The 20,435-nt window shown below is 41.1% G+C and overlaps 1 protein-coding gene across 2 annotated transcripts in view; it reads left to right on the top strand.

Moving 5' to 3' along the window:
* ap3b1a (adaptor related protein complex 3 subunit beta 1a) overlaps window positions 1-18,841 on the top strand; it is a 63,989-nt gene extending 45,148 nt beyond the window's left edge. For both annotated transcript variants that reach the window (XM_080476647.1, XM_080476646.1), the window contains exons 24-27: window positions 1,766-1,850; window positions 2,430-2,527; window positions 7,074-7,206; window positions 17,065-18,841. In XM_080476647.1, coding sequence (XP_080332773.1) covers window positions 1,766-1,850; window positions 2,430-2,527; window positions 7,074-7,206; window positions 17,065-17,218 — 470 coding nt within the window. In that variant the 3' untranslated portion in view covers window positions 17,219-18,841. The remainder of the gene's footprint in view (window positions 1-1,765; window positions 1,851-2,429; window positions 2,528-7,073; window positions 7,207-17,064) is intronic.
* The last annotated feature ends 1,594 nt before the right edge of the window (window positions 18,842-20,435 follow it).

Raw genomic sequence — 20,435 nt, 5'->3', positions numbered from 1 at the left:
GTTTAGAGATAATACTTGACAGGGTATGAATTTAAAATGGAATATTTCTTGTGGCTTCAAGAGGCACGACCCCCTGCTGCTTAACAGTGGGCAAATGTAGAATGTAATAGTGGACATTAATGAGGAATGTCTCCTTTTATGCCCTTAATCCAGTCATTTAGTGAGCTGTTCATGAAGAGACTTCTGCAGAGCTCAGTTAGCACGCATTCATGATGATGAGATCAAATGGAAGAAATCATCCTGGCGCAGCGTCCTTCAAGGACCAGACTAGACTGCTCTAAACTAACTTATTGTAACAACATCTACATATTTTACTCATATGTGCTGTATATGTTCTTATTTTCAGGTTGTTGCATGTAAATTAAAAAAAAAAAAAAAGTTAACTTTGTAAGAAAACAAATTCACAGATTTTTTTTTTTTTAAGTTCAGTTCATTTGCATAATAATATAGCAATGTAACGTTCGTTAACATTGAAATAGGTTTTAAAATTGCGAAAAAAATACCACATAAGCAAAGTCTTTTAAAGGCATGGACAACTGACAGGGTTCATGTGAATTCTAAAGCATTTATTTATGGCCTCTGATCCAATTTTTGGTTCCACAACTTATGGGAAGAGGAAAGTCATTTTAACAGCTATCAAACATTCCGCACCATTAATCTAGAATAACTAGCTGGTTAATGGTTAATGGCTAATGTACACTATGGTCTGAATGAAAAAAAGAAAAACCACAAAAAGTAAAGTGAGCTGGTTTTCCTTTTGAAATTGTCCCCCACTATTAATGAACATGCATTTGTGAGATGAGCAGGAGAGGTTTGTGTTGTTGACCACATAAAAATTTAACCAAAATGCATTTCTGCCCTATTGGCGGATTGGATGATCCCACACATGTCCGTTCCTTACATATATTCACACTAATTAAAGCAGGAGTGACACGGGCTTTACCAACAGTTTGATTCATTGCCGAGAAGCATTTTTACAACAAAGAAATAATCTACCAAACCAGGATTTTATTGAGTTAGTCTCTTCTCGCCTGTATTGAATTTTAAAGGGAAAGGCTCTGGAGAAGCAGTGTAAAGCTGCTCGGATGTGAGTCCGTGATGGCTCTGTTTTCTGAGCATGTCCTCTAGAGTCTCTGCTCTTCACTTCTGTCTGTGGAAACAGTTACACAGTGAAACAGCCCTGCTCTGCACATCCAGAGATACACAGGCCGACCAGAGAGGCGAGGAGGATGTTTCTGTCTATCTGCGTTCCTCTCATTGTTAACGTCCCCCCTCCTCTTCATCCGACTCCTCCTCCTCCTCCTCCTCAACCCGTTCAGCTGTCCAGACACTCTCTTCAGCATTTTTTGGCTTTGCTTAGCGCTCCTGGAGCTCGCCCCGCTGCCTCTATCTCCCACACCTCATCTCTCTTGATGCTGACGCTCTCTTTGACAAGCCCGGTGTTTTGGAAATATGCTAGTCCTTCACATGTTGGCTTTTTTTTTTTTTTTTCTTTTTTTACACCCGGGCTGTAGGTGTGGGAGATGAGATTGAAGGATAGATTTCTCACACACTGTGGCCTTGCTTTGTGAAGTAGAAAACACAAGTGGTGTGGATGCCTGTCTGTTCCACTCTGCTGCTGCGCCCACCACCACCACCTCACCCCCACCCAACCAACCCTCCTCCTCCACTCTCCCGATGCTCCATCCTTCCCCACGCTGCAGACTGCCCTTGTCACTCACTCTTCCTCTTCTCTTGTCTTTCTTCCTCTCTTCACCACTCTCAGATCAGTTGCAGCCAGAGGCCTCGGTGACAGTATCTATGGGTATTGACTTCAGCGACTCCACACAAGCAGCCAACTTCCAGTTATGGTAAGAAAACCCGACAACGCAGGTGTATTTCTCCTCCCGGGCCTTCGGCTGCACTTCTTTTTCGCAGCTGCTCATCACACATCCTATACATGCCTGGTTTTCTTACTTCTCCTTTCTCCTCTGTTCTTTGTTAATTTCCTCCTTCCTATCTGCTCTGTGCCAGCACTCCCAGGTGAGACATCAGCCACAATTGATCCCGGTTCACCGGGATAACAATTATTCCTCCAGTAATCAGCCCCGGCCCAAATCAACCTGCTGAATGCCATTGGCACCACTACTCAGCCAATCAATAACCTTATCAGAAAATCTGTTTGAAATGGGGGAATCAATCCGGCCCAAAATACCATTCACAGAGCGTGGTCTGCACGCATTCAAACGAGAAACATTTCATACACAAAACTAAACGTGCACTCGCACACACAAACACTCCACTCAACACAAGCTGTGTCCATTCCATCCAATTAGGGTGAATTGAAATTAAAAAAGCAGGATAAATTGAGCCTTGTTTGTTCAGTTTCTTGCTTTACAATGCCTATTTAAGTGTCAATAAAGCTTTAAATCCTGTTTTTCATTCTTTAGCACCAAGGAGGACCAGTTTAACGTGTCCATTCAGCCAGCTGTTGGAGAGCTGTTGATGCCCAGCTCCATGACCGAGCAGGACTTCTGCAAGGAGCAAGGTGAGTCAAATTGTTGGCAAAATACAACACCGAAACACTCTTCACAAGTTCAATTCTGATATGTACACAACAGAGCTACGCCGCATATTGAAATGACATTGTAACTAACATGTATTAGATATTTTCATCAATATTATCTCTAAAAGGACAAATACTGTTGCAAACAATCCAGTATGGCACATCTAGTGTGTTGTTGAATACATATTAAATCAATAAGAGTCTGTCATATGGGAGCGTATGCTCATTATTCCTATTGTTATAGTGTACACAGCTATAATAAAAAAGCATCAAAGATCAGAGTTTCTGTGAGTTTAATAATATCAATGACAAGCAAAGTATTAACTTTTCTGTTTGTCTCATGTAAACAAACCCATGTCTTGGTTAAGTGCCGTCAATGTTTCACAAATTGGTTCGTACTATTTGTTTCATTTTTTTTTTTTTTCCCGTCTCTTCGTACATTTGACCAATTTTGTTGTATTCAAACCTCATCCAGCAGTTTTGTTTCGCATCAAGTAGTAATTTATAATTTTGGGGTTTAACTGTGAATGGCTGCTGCGATCCATAGGCAATGAAAAGCAAAACTCCTCTTCTGTAAGTTTGATTTATTTGTACATATGTTGGGACTTTTATAGCCCACAGTATGCTTTTGGACTAAAGCTTATTTTCTACTTTAAATTGGTCTCTATGACAAAGTTAGCAATAAGCACGTATTATAATTAAATGAGTAGTTTTGCTCACCACTTATTTCTTTTTATCATGAATTGGCCAGATCAGTAAAAATTGTCAGGCATTCCTCGAACCCAAAGATTTCTACTGATCCTGTGTGTCCCCCTTAAACTCTGCAGCGCCCACCTGAGGTGGTACATTGTAAAAAGATAATGTACACTACAATTTAAAATGTTTTATCCCTAGATTTTGAAGTCTGCCCTATTTAGCAACTATTGTATAAAACAAAAATGTAAAGGTGGTATGCCAGTTAAATCTTAAGACCACAATCCCATGTTTCCATATATGTACTGGATTTTAAATTAAATTTTCATAACCGGCATCAGACTATTAAATGTTTTACTTAAAGATCAGTGAATTGTACATCTGGTGAGTATTTCTTTCCATTTTGTAGACATTACCTTATTTACTGGACCACAAGTGTTGTTTAGCTGTCTGTATGGATCTGCAACTTAATCTAATGAGTGATGCATATCAAAGTATCCTTACACCTACCATCTCTGACAGCTAGATGTCACTGTATAGCCACAGAATGCCGCTACAGTACCACCAAATTTATCGCTACGTATTTGACTGACGGCGTAAGCAAATTCTTGCCTAAAAGAAGGAGCTACACGGCAGAATTCAAACAAAAACTTATAGAATATGCAGGACACAATGAAAACTAAGAATCAGAAAGAGTTCAGCGTGTGCGAGAAACTTGTGAGGGACTGTTGAGAAAGTAAAGATACTGCCACCGTGATAAAGAAATCAAAGAAGTCTGACACTGAAGCACGACAGCTAAAGCTTGGTTAACAAAGTCACAGATTGTTGGGAGCAAAGCTCGTCTGCAATACAGGTACAGCATTAAAAAAAGAGACTTTTAAATGAGAAAATACAGGAGCAGCTGCAGATACGAACAGCAGCTTCACAACTGCTTCTCTGTGCCACTGGAAGTCATAAAAACCTAAAATGATCAGACTTGTGCGTTAAAGATTTATTCATCTAAAATCTAATGTTACAAGATTCTGTGTCTTTTAGTGTGTTCGTCTGTAAGAATCTCCTCACCTTTGCTTTTAAGAAACATTTCCATCGACAGCAGACACGTCATGGGAGCTTTGAGAGCGTCCTCCTATCCAACCATTCAGTGAGCTCCTAAGTGCCTTTTAAATGCTGCCTCTGCATTAATTATTATTCACACGTCTTTTTTCTTTGTTTTACCCCTGCTGAGTACATCCTGCACTCAAACACAACAGACACAACTGCATATTTTAAAGGACAATGTTCTCTTCTGTTCATGAGTAGCGTTTGGGTGAAGTTTATTCATTCTTTTGAGTTAACAGGTTCATTATAGATGTCTTCTAAAGCAATCGAACCTGTGGAACCTAATTCACTATAAATGACCTCTTCTATAAGACTATGCAATTCACTGTTATTGTTAACAGGTTCAAGTTGTAGCTGACTGGCAGTGAATTCTTTGTATGCATGGATATGTTTTATCTAATAAGTATGGTGTTCCGCGAGGTCTATTTTTGTCGAATACCTTTGAATTTCTGAGGTGGGCAAACTAGTGGTTTGTTTTCCTTGTAGCCCATAAGATAGACTATCATTTCTCTATTCCTGTAAAAAAAAAAATAATAATAATAATTTTATGGTGAGAATTAATAATAATAATAATTGTTCTATGTAATGCAATTTACATTTGGCAAACAAATCCCAAAGTGCTACAATAAAAACACAACTAATAATTGCATGTATTTTGAAGGGTGGTCCCAAAAAATCAACTTACAGGTTCAGTTCAAGACACGCCCTAGAGCTTTTCCATTTAGTATTTGGGAGAAGTTTAAAACATGTAGTTAAAAGGGAAGGGGGTCCTCAATGATTCACATAATTTACCATTAAATAAATAAATAAATAAAATCCCATTGTTCAAAAGATTCAAGGCAGTTCGGGCACAAGTTGAGAGAGAGGACCTCACAATCATGGAAAGGAAAGACAGGAACAAGGACCTTCTGGGAGATACTCTACAATGTCTTCAGCCAGAGGGTACCGCACGACAAATCAAGGATGACCACAAGGAATTGATGGAGTTGACTTTGATTGTTCTTGGAAATATACCTGAAAGGATCCACTGGAGTACACCTGGGGCACTACATCGTGCAAGGTGGATGGCAAAAGTCATCTCCGCAATCAAGATTTATCTTTTTCGACACCAGGATATCATCCAACTAACAAAAAGGGAACAAGCACAAATTGCACGGTTTGTGCAGTTTGGTGTACTCATTCACACCAAAGCATGGCTTTGTGCACCCCGACCTGTCCAGGCTCCTGCAAATGACCTTCAGCTCTGGAAAGACTCGACAAGATTTGGGCTAATTGAACTTGATATCACTAGAGCTGTAAAACAGGTACTTCAGAGGCACCTGTCGTATCTGTCAGATGATCTTGTTGGCTTAGCTCTCTTTGATGACCGCCGTTCTGCTTTAGAAAAATTAAAGATGCAACGGAATGAACAGAGATCCAGAAGAGTGGTAAGTCAGAGGGAATGCAGCCATGACGAAGGATGATGCTGGTTTGGGACACTGCCTCATCCAGGACATCACAACTTCTGCATAACTTTGAAATCAAAGGTGCACTTTCTCCAGACCAATGGGCAGAAAATGAAAACTACTGGAATCTGATGAAGAAGCGATTTGTTGTTAATGACACAGTAGAAAGGGACGTGAAACGTTTTCAAGAATACAACACAGTGCTTGCATATAATGAAGAGAAAAAACAACAACTTGTTCTTCAAATTGTTGAGGGACACAGGAAACTTGTTCCAACACAAACCACCAAGAAATCTGTTGAAAGTTTAAAGAAAATGTAACAGTCGTTGTTACGATATACTATGTTGTACACTTTCAACTTGATGGTTTGACTATAGTTTAAGGGTTCATGAGCGCAGCTGCTAAGATAAATTGTTATGAATACAATTTCATGTTGAGACTATTGTTAATGTGTGTATTACACAATGTGTATTGTGTAAAAATTGCATTTTGAATGAAAAATAAAAGATTGTACTCTGCATACCGACTAATTATAAGGCCGCATTTCGTGATGCAAACAGTTGTTTGCATGCTTTTTTTTTTTTACTGTGGACAACTCTTTGTGTTATTGTGTATGAAAAGTTCGATATAGCACAGAGGAAAGTGTTTTAAGCCTGAAGCTGGCATCATCATAGGATAGTCAGCCGGCTGAAGCAGGAAGAAAAACGAGTGAGAAGAGACTTGTCTCAAATCTATGGATAGATGGTAAATAGTTGTATTTGTCCACAAGACTTCATCCTGCTTTTCAGGTTTGAATCTGTTGGAAATTTCAGCTTCCTTGGGAGTCATGAATGAAAACATCTCAGTCTATCACTTGACATTGCAACTGTAACTGTACAATAAAAGTCACCGGCTAAGTTGACAACCTATGCAACCACATAAATTTGATATTTTTAGTTTGAGGTGCTGCTTGACAATTAAATCACGCTGAAGTTTTAAACTGATGATGCCATTTGGAGGGCAAATGGCATCGTAGTTCTCCTGCAAAACATTAGATATATTTTGGATTTAATGTAGATTTGGTTCAAATTAGTGTGGTAAATTTTTGCGTGTTAATGTTTACTTTTGAGACTTTTCTAATTTATGTTACTGGACTAAAAGTCACTTTTAGTTTCAATATAGAAACATATATCCTGAAAATTAATGGCCATTTTAAATGTATAAAAATGTTTAATTATATTTGAAAGTGAAATATTTGATTAAATTTTCTTTGATTTGTCCGATGTTTGCCTGACATTCTTGCATTTTCTTAGGAAAGCTCCTGGGTATGAACGAGACCTCGGCAACCATCACCACGACCAACGCCTCCAGCCAGAACATCAGCAAGCAGGTCCTGTCGGTGGCCAATGTGGGAGTGGTTTCCTCCAGCCAGTCCAACATCAGCAGGTAAAAGACAAAAAAAACAAAACAGGACACACATGGTTTTAACAACCATTCGCTTTATTTCTACACATTGATCAGACGGCAGAAGTATTCATTTCATGTGGCACGGTGATAGTTTATTTGATTTCAGAAAATGATGCTCATGTAGAGGCTTGAAGTACATAAAAGTAACAAAAATTTTATATTAAATGAAAAAAGTTAGTTTGAAGCTCTGTAATCTGGATAATTATAGAGCTTCTTCCTAGTGAAGGAGATTTACGAACTAATGACGGGAAGAAGACTCGACTAAACAGCTCTTGTCCAATGTAGATTGACATCGCTGATGTTTAACTCCGGAGCAGAGAATGAAGTCTACTGACCAATCACATGTCTTGGAAAATGACCTGCCTATTTTAACAATATCCTGATTGGTGCACGGATTGTACCGCCCACTTGGAATACTTGGATACAATATTCCAACACAAACTGCATTCACACCTAAGGAAACGGCCTCAAAACAAACTGATGGAAAATCAGCAGGTCCGCTTATGTTGTCCAATGAATTAAAATCGTATAATCTCATGAAGTCAGGCAGTAACAAGTTGGGAACTTTCTGGCGGTGTTGCTTTCACCCTGGTTGACTTTCATACCGGCTCACTTGACGTCACACCCCCTGCTGCTCGGCTCCACTTGTAGCAGAACACACGACAGGATTTCTCCTCGCAAATATTGAACATGTTCATTATCGCTGATCTCTCCCTCCGAGACCTTCCGAGTGGATCGGACCCAACAAAATTGCTCTTAACACTCCTCACACCACAGGAGAATCACACGGTTTTTTTTTTTTGCAAACATCCGACAATCGGGCCTGTGCTCCCGATGCTCGGGATCAGAGATCGGGACTAAAATCGGCCCGATTATCCTGTAGTGTGCGCCGGCTTTTAGCTTGAGTCTTTGCTGTTTAGGCCTTTTTTACTTAATTCCTTGTCGTGTTTTATAGGGATGTGTCTAACTGGCTACTTAAATGTCATTATCTGCTTTACATGACTGAGTAGTTTATAGTTTAATTACACTGATGTATAAATATGAGCTCACAAAAAAAAAAATCAAGATAAAAAATAAACCTCAGTTTGACGCTTGTGGGAGTTGCATCTGAATTTAAGAGTTTGTTCTGCCTGTGGTTAAGTTGAAATGTTCCCGAGTGTCTGCTATAATTTTTATGTGGTTTTGTTGGTGTGTGTGTGTGTCAGAGAAAGTGTGTGCGTGTCCCCCCGGCAGCTCCGTGCAGACATGCCAGGGGAATGCCCTGAGAAGCCTGGCTGTGTAATTGGTGTACACAGAGTGTGCTAATGAGCTTCCTCCTCTGTCACGCACACCCGAACACCTGATAGATAATTACACCTCCCTCTCTCCCTCTGTTTCCTGCTCTGTCTCTCTTTTAATTCATCTTTGCACCCCATCTGTCTCTCCCTCCGCTCTGCTGTCTCTCTTTCACTTCCTCTTTGTTTTTCACTCCATCCCCCCGCTCCGTCTTTCTTGTCCTCCTCCCTTTCATCTTCCTCCTCGTCCCTCCCCGTCTCCAGGTGATCTGCAATAATTTCTTTATAGATCTGAGGTGGGATTGAGGCGAAAATGTCATAGACGGCGTGGATAAATAAGGGACAGCGAAGAACTCTGAGGGAGACGTTTGCACAAGGGCACAGAAAACTGAGGGAGTGAGTGGAAATCAATGATAGGCAGTGGGAGAGGCCTGCACCCAATAAGCCCATACTTCATTCAGAATAACCAATAGCTCAAAAGGCTCCATGCTATCAATCTCTCTCCTGCCTTTGTGACGGCTTTAGAGGAAGACAGTGTCCCGACGTCGCCCTGTAGTCCCACGTTAATAAAGACACTCTCTTCCCTCACAATGACCAGCTCCTCTGTGGAGATGATGGAGTTTCCTCACTGACGAAGTCCCGCGTCCTTGTCTCCTCAGCCTTAACAGGCAGGTGTGACAACTCGGCATTAAGGATTTGATGCAACAGAGGCAAGTTTGGATGCCTATGATTTATTCAACCTGTGGCTACAGATATCACTCTAGTTTTTTAACATTTCATGTAATAAAGCACATATAATCATAGTTTTTTGGGGGAATTACACACTTGATGTGGCATGTTGTGAATTAAATGGCATTGTTTTAAACACGTGATGTAGGCGCATGCTTAAAGAGACATCATTTTCATAGTGGCCTGTTGCATCATCAGTGCAGCCTTGTGTTCAAAAACATCTGATAATTTTCTTGTTTTATTGGTCTTTTCTCCTATAATTCTAATAAACATAGATTTGATGGTTTTAGACGCATAATGCAGGTCAACAGAGAAAACAACTGTTGTGCTCACTCACTTTAATTTCGATTTTTGGTCTCCAACTCTTTCTGTTGAGATGGTGTTTTTGACTACCTCATATTGTATTTGCAAATATTTCTTATAGCTGGCATATCCACTCATGAATCCGTTTTCTATTCCTCACTTACTGATCTGCCCCCCAGATGAAGAAAGAAACGACAATAATCAACGATTTATGTTTTCATTTTTAGCTCCATCTTTGGTCTCCACCACTTTATCAACAAGAAAACCTGGAGCTTTAACATTTAATTACTCAACTGATCGCAACATATTCATTCATCCATGTTTATTCTGAGTCCAGTTAACTACTGTACTATAAATGCCGGGAGCAACAACTACACAATAGGGGGGGAAACACCACCACAGAAATAATGCCATAGACTTTACTTGATACCTAAAGAGATGCATACATGTCACTTTCTCTCTCATTACTTAAAGTACTTCACAGCACGTCCTTGTACCTCTATTTTTGGTCTCCACTCCTCCCTGTGTGAGGAACAATATAACACTTTAGCCACTGAATGCTAACGAGTCACATAAATATAATTTGTTGCTGTCCCAGCGATAATCGTCTGTCCCAGCCAACATTTGAATGATGATGCACAATTCTGTGACCAGGCTCGTACATTTTACAATATAATGCACATTTAATACCTTCAAAAATGCTAGTTTCAGATTACTTTCACTTGTACTTGAGTTGTCAAAATATAGAGGCAATAACATATGGCTACAGTATTTATAAATGCCTGTTTTTATGGTATGTTTTAGAAAATAATGAACTTCAATTGTGAGTTGTATAAAAATATGACCAGCTAAAAGAAAAAGCTTCTTTTTTTTGCTATTTAAAAAGCTCTGAGATATTTGTTTTTGCTTGATATATAAAAATGGATGAAACATTTTTTCGCCACTGATTGTACTGTCACTACATTCTGGTTTTCAGTGGTGCTGGAATACCTGCTTTGACACACACACACACACACACACACACACACACACACACACACACACACACACACACACACACACACACACACACACACACACACACACACACACACACACACAGGGGCAAGGAATGATCGATCAGGTCGGATACACCCACTGAGAGCTTATTGTAGAGGTCACTCTGTATTAAATGTGATGTGTGACTTGACCTCCATTGAGGTGCCCCCCCCCCACACACACACACATTCTCTGGTCTCCCCAGAGAAAGACCCCTCTAATCTGGGCGAGATCACGTAGAAATCTGCCCTCCGGAGGAGTCAGAGTTCGGCTTTAACGCAGTAATAATGAAGAGGGTTTAATTACGGAGCTGTGGAACGATGCAGTTCATGAAACATGTTTCAGGCGCTTTAAACTGACCTCAGATGCTTTTTTGATGCTTTTTGCATTAGTGATGGCAGTGCTGGAAGTCAGCACAGGTTTGTGTTAAACAAAAAGCAACAGCTCGCCTCTGCTTGCATGCAGTCCCGGTGTTTACCAGCAGGGTGCAGCACTGCTTTTCTCCAAACAGGCATTGGAGGCTTGGTGAAGGAGGGAGGGAGGAGGGGGGTTGTGTGCCACTGAAACACAGAAATTGATTGCTGGAAAGGAGGATGGCAATAAATCAAGCAGGAAAGCAAATGTAGAAAACGCTGTTCTTGTTTATGTCTAAACAGGCGGAATAGAATAAATGTGCTCTATTTTTCAGTCCGTTTGAAAGCAAATTTGATCGAATTTTGCATGCATTGCCAATCCCTCTGGTTAGAGCCTAATTTAAGAAAAAAAAAATACTAAACCCGTTGATTTACAAGCTACGCTTTCTCTTTACTTTACACTTTGATATAATTAAATCACGCTGCTTTAAGCACTGAATTCTCTTCTATTCAGTATTATTCCTTTTTATAATGTGATTGTATATCACTAATTGAACGACCGATGATACAAAGACTCGATGAAGCTGCTTTATCTTCACGTTTAACATTTCATCCCCTCATCTTTGGCCCCTGCGGTGGTCCGTTTGTCCTCTCCTACCGTTCATGTCCGTCTGCCCCCGCCGCCCTTCGAGTGCAGCGCTGCAGTTCGTCCGTATGGCTCAGCTCCGGAGACGCGTTGGAGGGTTCCTGCTTCTAATGGAGGCTAATAGTTTTGGCCATCTGCCTGGTCTGAGCCTGCTCGCTTTGCCTTGGGCTCGGTGGTCCGGCCTCGCTGACCACTCAGTTGAAGGACACTCCTCCACTTGTCCACCTGGCCGGGAACCAGCCTGGAACAAGCGTCCAGCTGTGGCCTCCACAAACTCAACCTCAGTTTTTTGTTTTTTTCCCCCCCCTCATATAAGTTTGTGAGTCTGGGTGAAAACATGCAGTTTAGCCTTTTTTTATTTATTTTTTTTAAATCTTTTTTTCCAGAGCTTGGAACATGCTCGGCTGTTTGGGTTTGAGATGCAGGCGGGTTGCGCGCTGGCTGTGGGTTAAGCCCCGCGTTTCTCGGTTGCTGAGCCGAAGCCTCTGCAGCCTGCGTCTTCTCAGCGTGAGGGTGAATGTAAAGGTGAAGCCCACTTTGTGTTTTGCAGTGGCAGGGTGGAGGGGAGGCAGATGGCACACACAGGCTCTCCGCACTGAGGAGAATCACGGGTAATTGGAGAGTGATGCTTAGCCGCAGCCCTGCCGATCGATGCCAATCCACCTGCTCTAAGTCCAGGGGTTATGCTTTGCTTTTCTTTCCATACGCCGCAATTAATCCAGTGTTTAGCCCAGTGTGAGGAGAGCGCGGGAGAATACCAATGACCCGTTTAAGGCCTGCTTGACCTTAATCTTTCCCTTCTAGTCCTTTTAAAAATGCAGTGATCTGGGTCCAGATGTGATGTTGATGTGTTGTTGTTTTTTTCCCCCCGTCTTCGCACCTGCATTAAAAAAGAATCTAAAGCAAACACGCCTGGAAATCAACAAAATTACAACACGCTCTCGTTTCTTTCACTCCGCTTCTTCTCTTTTTTTTTTATTTTTTTTTTTATTACCACGCGTGAACAAAAGCCCACAGCAGAGTCTCCTGAGACGAAATGAAAGCAGCCTCGGGGTGGTGTTAACTGGCTGAGTAAATGATAGATTTATATCCTAAATCCATTAGCAAAGCCACAGGGATCTCATAGACACCTCAGGCTGCTGACGGTGGAGGCGACCGGGAACAGGACGTGGGGCAACCACGTGTGTTCACACGGCTTTAACTTCACATAAACACAGAAGAAGCTGCTTGGGTTTCTTCCCCTTTAGTTTTGACGATGGTTCTTGTTGTGGCTCTTTAACATTAAAGGTTGTAATAAGAGCTTTTTGTGTGACTTCAACAGCACCTTTTTGTATTTTTTTTATATTTCGGTATGTTTTATTTCTCGGAGTTCCATTATGTTTATTTTCTGACTTCGGTCGTATTAAAATATCTTGTTTTCCACGAGTCAGCTTCATCTATTTAATTGACTTAATTGTGCTGAGATAATCTGCACAAGTAAGTTTAATGTAATTTAGTTTTATGTTTTTAATGTAATCTTATTTAATTTCATTGTATATGATTGTATTTCCAACTCCAAAGTGACTTTTTTCATTCAATTCAGCTTTTATCCTTTATTTGTGATTTGGTTTTATATATATATATATATATATATATATATATTTTTTTTTTTTTATTTCACTTCAATCACAGAGAAACTTGTTTTAACTGTGTCAGCCTTCATTTAATTTCAATTTTATTCTATGTGATTGTCGAACAGACATATTTGACTTATTTATGCAATGAGATATCATTGGGAAAAATAAATGCAAATATATGAAGAGGGAGCAGCAAAATAGAAATTTGATTTCATCTAAAAAAAAAATATGAATTATTAAAAAAAGTAACAAAAAAACCCCAGCAGAAAACCATGAAGTATCAATGCAGTCATCACCTGGTGCAATTTTAAACATGAGTGTAACGATCACATGATATCTCTGTTTACTTAACAAAAACGAATCTCAACCGTTGGCCCAGGTGCATCATGGTCTTATCTCCCCGCCACTCTGCAAACTTGCTTCATTTGAACTGAACTCAGGTGCGGTTATACCGTTCGAGGTTTGTTTGTAGGAGTTTGAACCCACCTAACGAAGCAGATTGTTTGAAAAGCTGCTTAACGTTAAGTTCACTTCTAAATGAATTCTGATACAACTCAATTAAAGTCCAACCGGACCGCAAGCCGAAGATCTCTGAAACCTTTTGATGTGTTTAAGGAAGTCATTGCTGCCGCTCTATTCCTCATTTTCTATGCTCTCAACGAGCTCTTGTCTGGTAGAAGAACCACAACATTACACCCATGATTGTAATTCGCCGATTAAAGCTTAATTGTAGAAAAGTTGTACCTCACAGGAAACATCTGACTGGCTCATTTTACCTCCCTTGGCTTCTCATTGAGAAAAACCATTCGAAATTTCACTAAAGTCTTTCCTACTTTCTCCAGAGGAACCTTAAACACAAGCATGAAAAGCACAAAATTGAGTGAAAACGATTCACCGAAACAGCTGCTTTGCTTTTTCTCAGAATAACTAATTGACGAAATAAATAATTCAGGGTCATTAAAAATTTTTTAAATAAAATGTTTGACTTCTGAGATTCTCCTAGTATGTCCCACATACCAAACACCTCTGCTCATCCCACAAATGCATGTTCCCATCACAACGGCAAAGTGAAGCATTTTTTATAGTTTGGTTTATGGTCAAGGAATAGTCTATAGTTTAACTTTTCTATGGCTGTTTGGATTAAAAAAATGACATTCTGATGACGCAGCGCTTTCCGGTTGCTCTCTCTACACAGATTCCATAAAAATCTGGTCAATATTATCAGCAGTCACTGTTGTGAACCGATAACAAGCAGAAAAATATCTTGCATAATTCAGATTAGCCACAAACTAAAAGGAAAAGACCGCCGATGCTCCCAGCTCTTCATTTAAAATAACACAACCCCAGAATTATTGAAGGAAATAAGAGCAAAGACTGTTTTTTTGTTTTTTTTGATCGAAATTCATCCTCCCTCTCTTGAATGGCTTGTTTCCTGCTGAAGTGGCTAATATTTTAATTAAGCCTGAGGAGGACTCTCTCTCTCCTCCCTGAGAGCTCCCTGATAAACTCCCTCTCCTCTGTTGATGGTAATTTAGCCGCTCCCCAGAGACGCACCCAGACACACCGCGGTTTGTGGGCCCGTTTCCATTGTGTATGCACGTCCAGCGCCCCCCCCCCCCCCCCCCCCCCCCCCCGCTTCACCACCACACCCACCCCCACCCCCACCCCACGTCTTTAACTCGTGCGTGCTAATTGGTGGACCTGGTCGTCGGCGGGCCCTTGACAGGTTTTAGGAGTGGGGCTCCTTGTGGGCTGTTTGTCGGGCTTAAGCGGGCTGCCACGGGGGGTCTTTGTTGCAGAGGTGTAGTGCTAAATGGAGGCAGATGGCGGGGAGTTAGCCACGTGAGGCCTCCGAGAGGGAGGTGTGCCAGAGGGAAAGGGGGGGAGGGGGTCACGCTGGGTCACAGCCCCTGTCTGCCTCTTGTTAGCGCTCTCAATGGGGACCATGTGCGCCCAGATTTGCCCCCAGTCTTCAGGGATGGTTTCCAAAGAAACTGGGGACTGGGAATTCCTCCCTACCCTCCCCCCAAACAGCCCAGAGGGAGCTGGTGGGACGGGGCATCCCCCCCCCCAGCAGTCCCCAGGCTCCCACACACTCTCAGACGCAGAGTCCATAAAAACGAGGCTGAGTTGAGTTTGACTGGCACGGAGGGCGTGTCGCCTCCCTAATGGCTCTTTAGTCATCTGCCACAATGGACTGGCTGTTGATCCGCTCTCTATATTTCCTGTCACATCGTTTTCCTCCTTTGTCTCCTCCTCTAATTTAGGGTAATTACAAGGAGCGAGGTGTTGGAGAATTTTCCAACCTCGGGATTTATGGCTTCAGGGGGAAAGTGTGTCGTCCCGCGGCCGGACCGACACGTCTCCCTCCGGCGTCGAGATTCAGTTTTAGTCAAATGAATGGAAGCGTCCTGAAGTCATCCTGTGGGCTTCAATGTTCTTATTCCATTTCTTTAGGAAGCTTCTTTTTTTTTGACTTGATTTTTGAGACGTGAGGTCAAAACGTCGAGATTAATCGAAACATTTTTGTCACGGCTTCCATCAGAATTCATCAAAGTGAAACTCGGCTCTCGGTTCGTCCTCCGAGTCTCGTTGTCTTTATTCTCATTAAGAGGGACATTTAACATCCTCCCAGGTTTATTCCCGACATTTGAGCTTCAGATTATTTCGTTTAGACGCCTTCATATTTGGAATATATTGCTAATGAGTCGACTTTATCACGGAGAGATAAACTTTATTGTGGACATGTTCATATCATTTCATTTTAAAGATGAAAATCGTCTTTATTCTCGACTTTTTTTCAACTTCATTCGCACGTTTCTTCTTCATGTTCGTCACGAACACGTTTACTCTGTTTTTGACATTTTGGCTTTATTATTTTCCACAATCTGACTTTTTAAATTTTAATCCAACACGTAGATTGTTTCTCACATGTCTTGACCTGTAGACTTTTTCAGCTTGTTAGTCGCATTTACTTTGTTCCTGAAGTTTCCGTTTTAATGTCAACATTGCAAACATTATCCTGCTTATGAACATGTTTTCTTTATCGCAGATATCCCCGATTTGTGTTTGTCATTTTTACTTTATTCTCATTCATTCATTTTCTTTCATATCTTTTTATGTAATCCCATTTTTTCCCCCCATGTACCAGATTTTACATCACGTATTGATGAGTTCACCTTGAGTTCATGTTTGACCTTTTGACTTTTTAAATGTGTCAAATTTATTTGGATATTTGATTTTATTCTTGACCTGTCGAATGTATTCCTGATGATTTTCACCTTTTTGAAGATATTTTTTACTTTACACTAACATATGTGTCTTGTAGATTTTATCTTTGTTTTTATGCTCGACTTTATTCCAGATTTTTAAATTTATTATCAAAATGTTTTCCCATCATTGCTTCATTTCCGTGGCGCGCACGGTCTCCTTGATAATTCCCAGTTTAAGTGTTTTCCCAACCTGTCAGCACTTTGATTGGATCTTTAAAATGTTCTTTTCCCTAAATCATTTTGACTTTACCTTTGAGTTAACTTTTGAAATTATACTCCCTTAGTTTTAGGTTTCATCCCCAAAATTTGAATTTTTTTTTTTTTGCAATTTGTATCTGTAAACATTCAATCTTTTCACAACTGATTAAAATAATCATCCTTCCTCTCACACCCATTGTACAACATTACGAAACAAACCACCTCAGAAGGTCTTTTTTTTTCTTCGATGCTGAATCCTCCATCTTCAGGAGAGGTCAAATTGTTATTTTATAAAAAAATTTTAACACTGTTAAGAGGACTCCTAAGTACCTGGAGGAACATGCAAACTCCCCACAGAAACGTCCCGTCCCAGACTGTTTTGGTGACCGGCGCGCTCTTCTTCTGCAGGTTTGCTGGGCGAACGGTCAGCAGCGACGCTCTGGTCCTGGTGTCCCTGGAGCTGCGGGAGTCGCCGGCGGCTCTGCTCACCATCAACACGGAGAAGACCGTCATGGCGTCCATGCTGCTCCGAGACCTCAAGCAAGCGCTCGCTCAGGCGTAGCGCCACACGCCCTCCTCCGCTGCCCCCTCAGCTTCCTGTTGTCAAACATCGAAGAGGACGACGCCCACAATGAAGATTTTAGGCGTTTTATTCCCGTGATTCTGGCACATTTGTGGCTATTTGTTATTCCTGGAGTCCAGAAACGCAGGAGTAGTTTTGTTTAAACGTCTTTACAAAAGTGAAAATCTCCATAGAATCACTGAGAAAGCAAAGTTTCCCTCATTGTTTTAAAATGTTCCCTTTGCAGCAAGAGATTAAGGTGACACTACCGTCTTGAAATACCTGCCTGTTCACAGTTTAGACCCCAAATGATTTGGCACAGTGTGTAAAATGTTAATAAAATATGATGGAATTGTGTGTATTTCTCATAACTCCAGATTTTTATCTTAAGAGGACATCGACAAGTCAAATATTTTACCATTTCACTGACATTATCGGCTTACATTTACCAAAATCTAAAAATTTACCGCCGTGTTCTTCATATTTCTTAAGGTTTGTGCAATTTAGAGGAAAAAATAGTCTTTGCAATTTTTGCATTTTAAGCAACATGGAAAATTGAAGTTAGGATTATGTGGTGCTTCATACCGCAATATAGAGTGAGTGATTTTATTTACTCTTCCTGCATGTAGTCCAACATGTGAGGCTGAAATAGCATTTCTTAGTATGTACATAGTCCATCTTTAAGAAAAGATTTTTTTTTTTTAATAGTTTTACAATTTTTTGATTCTTTTTTTTCTAACACTTCTAGTTCTTTGTTCACTCGGCATAATAACACATAGTGTTCCAGCTTCTGTCCCAACTTTCTTTAAATTTCATGAGATGGTAAAATGATTTTACTTTGAGTATGTGCCCTCTCTCTATGTTCTGTAACATTGTGGTTTTATGAGTATTGCAATTGATTGCACCCTGTTTTATTAAGATTGTACACATAGTTCCAACATTTTGGGAAACTTGGGTTGTGCCTCGCCTGTGATCATTCAGCTTTCAGGCAGTCTACAGTTTCGACGTGTCCTCGCTGCCGTTTTGACGAGGAAAATGAGAAGGCAGAACTCCTCCACACTATTTCAAACTGGTTAATTTCACATTTCAGCCAAATCTCATTTATCCAAGTGCCTTCGGTGCGAGGTTAACGACGTCCAGGAATCCAATCTCACGTCAGAATTAAACGAACAAGATGTTTTTATCTGTGTTGCTGCTTCTGAAGAATAAAATGTGACTTTAATAATACAACTTTTCGCTCCGTCCAAAAAAGTGGACGATCTGAAATTATTTCCACTGTTGATCGATTACGTTTTATAAATTGCAAGTTATCTCAACCACACTATTCTTTCATATTGCAGTTTTTTTTCTTTCTTTTTTTTTTTTCACCATACTGTTGCAGGAGCCTGTGATGTGGTGGATTAACCAGAAACACACACTGGCGTGCATACTGTATATCAAGATAAAGACATTAGTGTAAACAGCTTATGTTGCCTCCCTAAATATGCTGACTATAACCTGCAGAGCTGTTTCTCTCCCTGCAGCGCGATGAAGCTCATATATGAAGGTTGTATTCTGTTCGTATGAAACATTTCAAAACAAGCTCCAGTGTCTTCCTTCAGTCAGAAACATGCAGGTAAAGTCACTCTGGTTGTCTGTCTGTTGCATTAAGCGTCATAAATGTCTTAATTTTTTTATACGTATGTAGAGCTTGTGCAGCCCCACTGTGTGAGTACAGACTCTTCTGGTGAGCAAGCCCAGCCCCTGCCGCCTCGCGCATTGTTGGGTAAAAGTTGTGCAGATGTACGTGATGTGTTTTAGCGGGGAGGAGGCCGGCGTGGCGCGGCGTGGCGTGGTGTGCTCTGCGTCTGGCTGTCTTTTCCGGCTCATAAATAGCGTCTCTCTGAGGGCCGCCGTGAACACCTGTTAGCTCATCTGTCACAGGAGCTCCACTCGCATCCATCACCTCTCCCTCTGTACTCATTCCCTCAGCCAGCTGTTCCCATTACACACACACACACACACACACACACACACACACACACACACACACACACACACACACACACAGACACAGGCATGAGCTGTGTCAGGCCTGCCAGACACACACACACACGCACACACCTCGCTTTTCTCAACGTCACACAGACCCGCACAGCCACAAAGAGGATTTTCAAACATATCTGCACACTTTACATGTTACTTCACAGAGAGCGAACACAAAGACGCCAGCGAGGCCGCGACGAAGGCTGCCGACGCGTTGGATGTTGGATGAGATTTCACACCATGTCGAGGCTTAACACACAAACCTGAGCTACATTTTCACACTATTAGAATCTTTAAAAAAAAAAAAAATGATAAAATAAAAAAAAGGTGATTCGGTTTCAGGATGTGTGCAAACAGTCCCAGTCCTCCCGATGCATCGACGCTGCAACTTCTGTGCTCCTGGTGCAAAAAGGAGGAAAAACAAAAAGTGGCACACATTTTAGTTCCCATGATTACAAGAGATGAAAACATGGAAGTATCCACTAATTTCACAGACAACACAGCAACTTAAAAGGTAATGACACATTTAAAACAATGTCTTTGATGGAAGACAAAATGTTTTCAAGTCTCTTACAAGGTGATGCATTGGAATGTCGTTTCACGAGTTCAGATGGACTTTATACATATTTGTTTTTGTTATTTATTCAAAAAGTGGTCAATGTTGTGTTTCTGTTGCTGTACTGTGGTTACAGGCTCATGTACAGTAGAAATCATGTATGTTTGGTAGCATCCGTGGAAACGAGGCGCTCCTCCGCCAGTGAACAGGAGTTTGGAGAAATGGTAACAAAGCTGCTTTTCACTGCCACATCAGGTACTGGAAACGCAAAGTAGATTCAAATGTTTTTATAACGAGTAAATAGTCCGCTGGGACTTAGTTACCAATGTATTGACTGTAATCTTGTCACGGATGTGTAACTTTTGCTGGGAATTTCCTGACTCTGGCGTCTCACGACGACACGTCGCGGCTCTTCGCCTGGCATCATCACACTGAAAAGTCCACATCTGTGAAGAGTTTATTAGAGTTTACTGAAAATGAAGTCGAAGTGAAGGAAACGCGCGTGTCCGCGAGTGTGTGAGATCCATCTCCCATTGTTGGCACCTGCTATAATGGACTCTGGGGAGGGAATGAGAGCAGTGGGGGGGTTGGGGGGGGGCTTGTTGCCTTCACCTCTTCCTCAGCATCGGCGTGCAG

This window comes from Lipophrys pholis (genome assembly GCF_963383615.2).
Source record: "Lipophrys pholis genome assembly, chromosome: 12".
NCBI classification, from domain to species: Eukaryota; Metazoa; Chordata; class Actinopteri; order Blenniiformes; family Blenniidae; genus Lipophrys; species Lipophrys pholis.
This window is presented reverse-complemented; position numbering and strand designations above follow the sequence as displayed.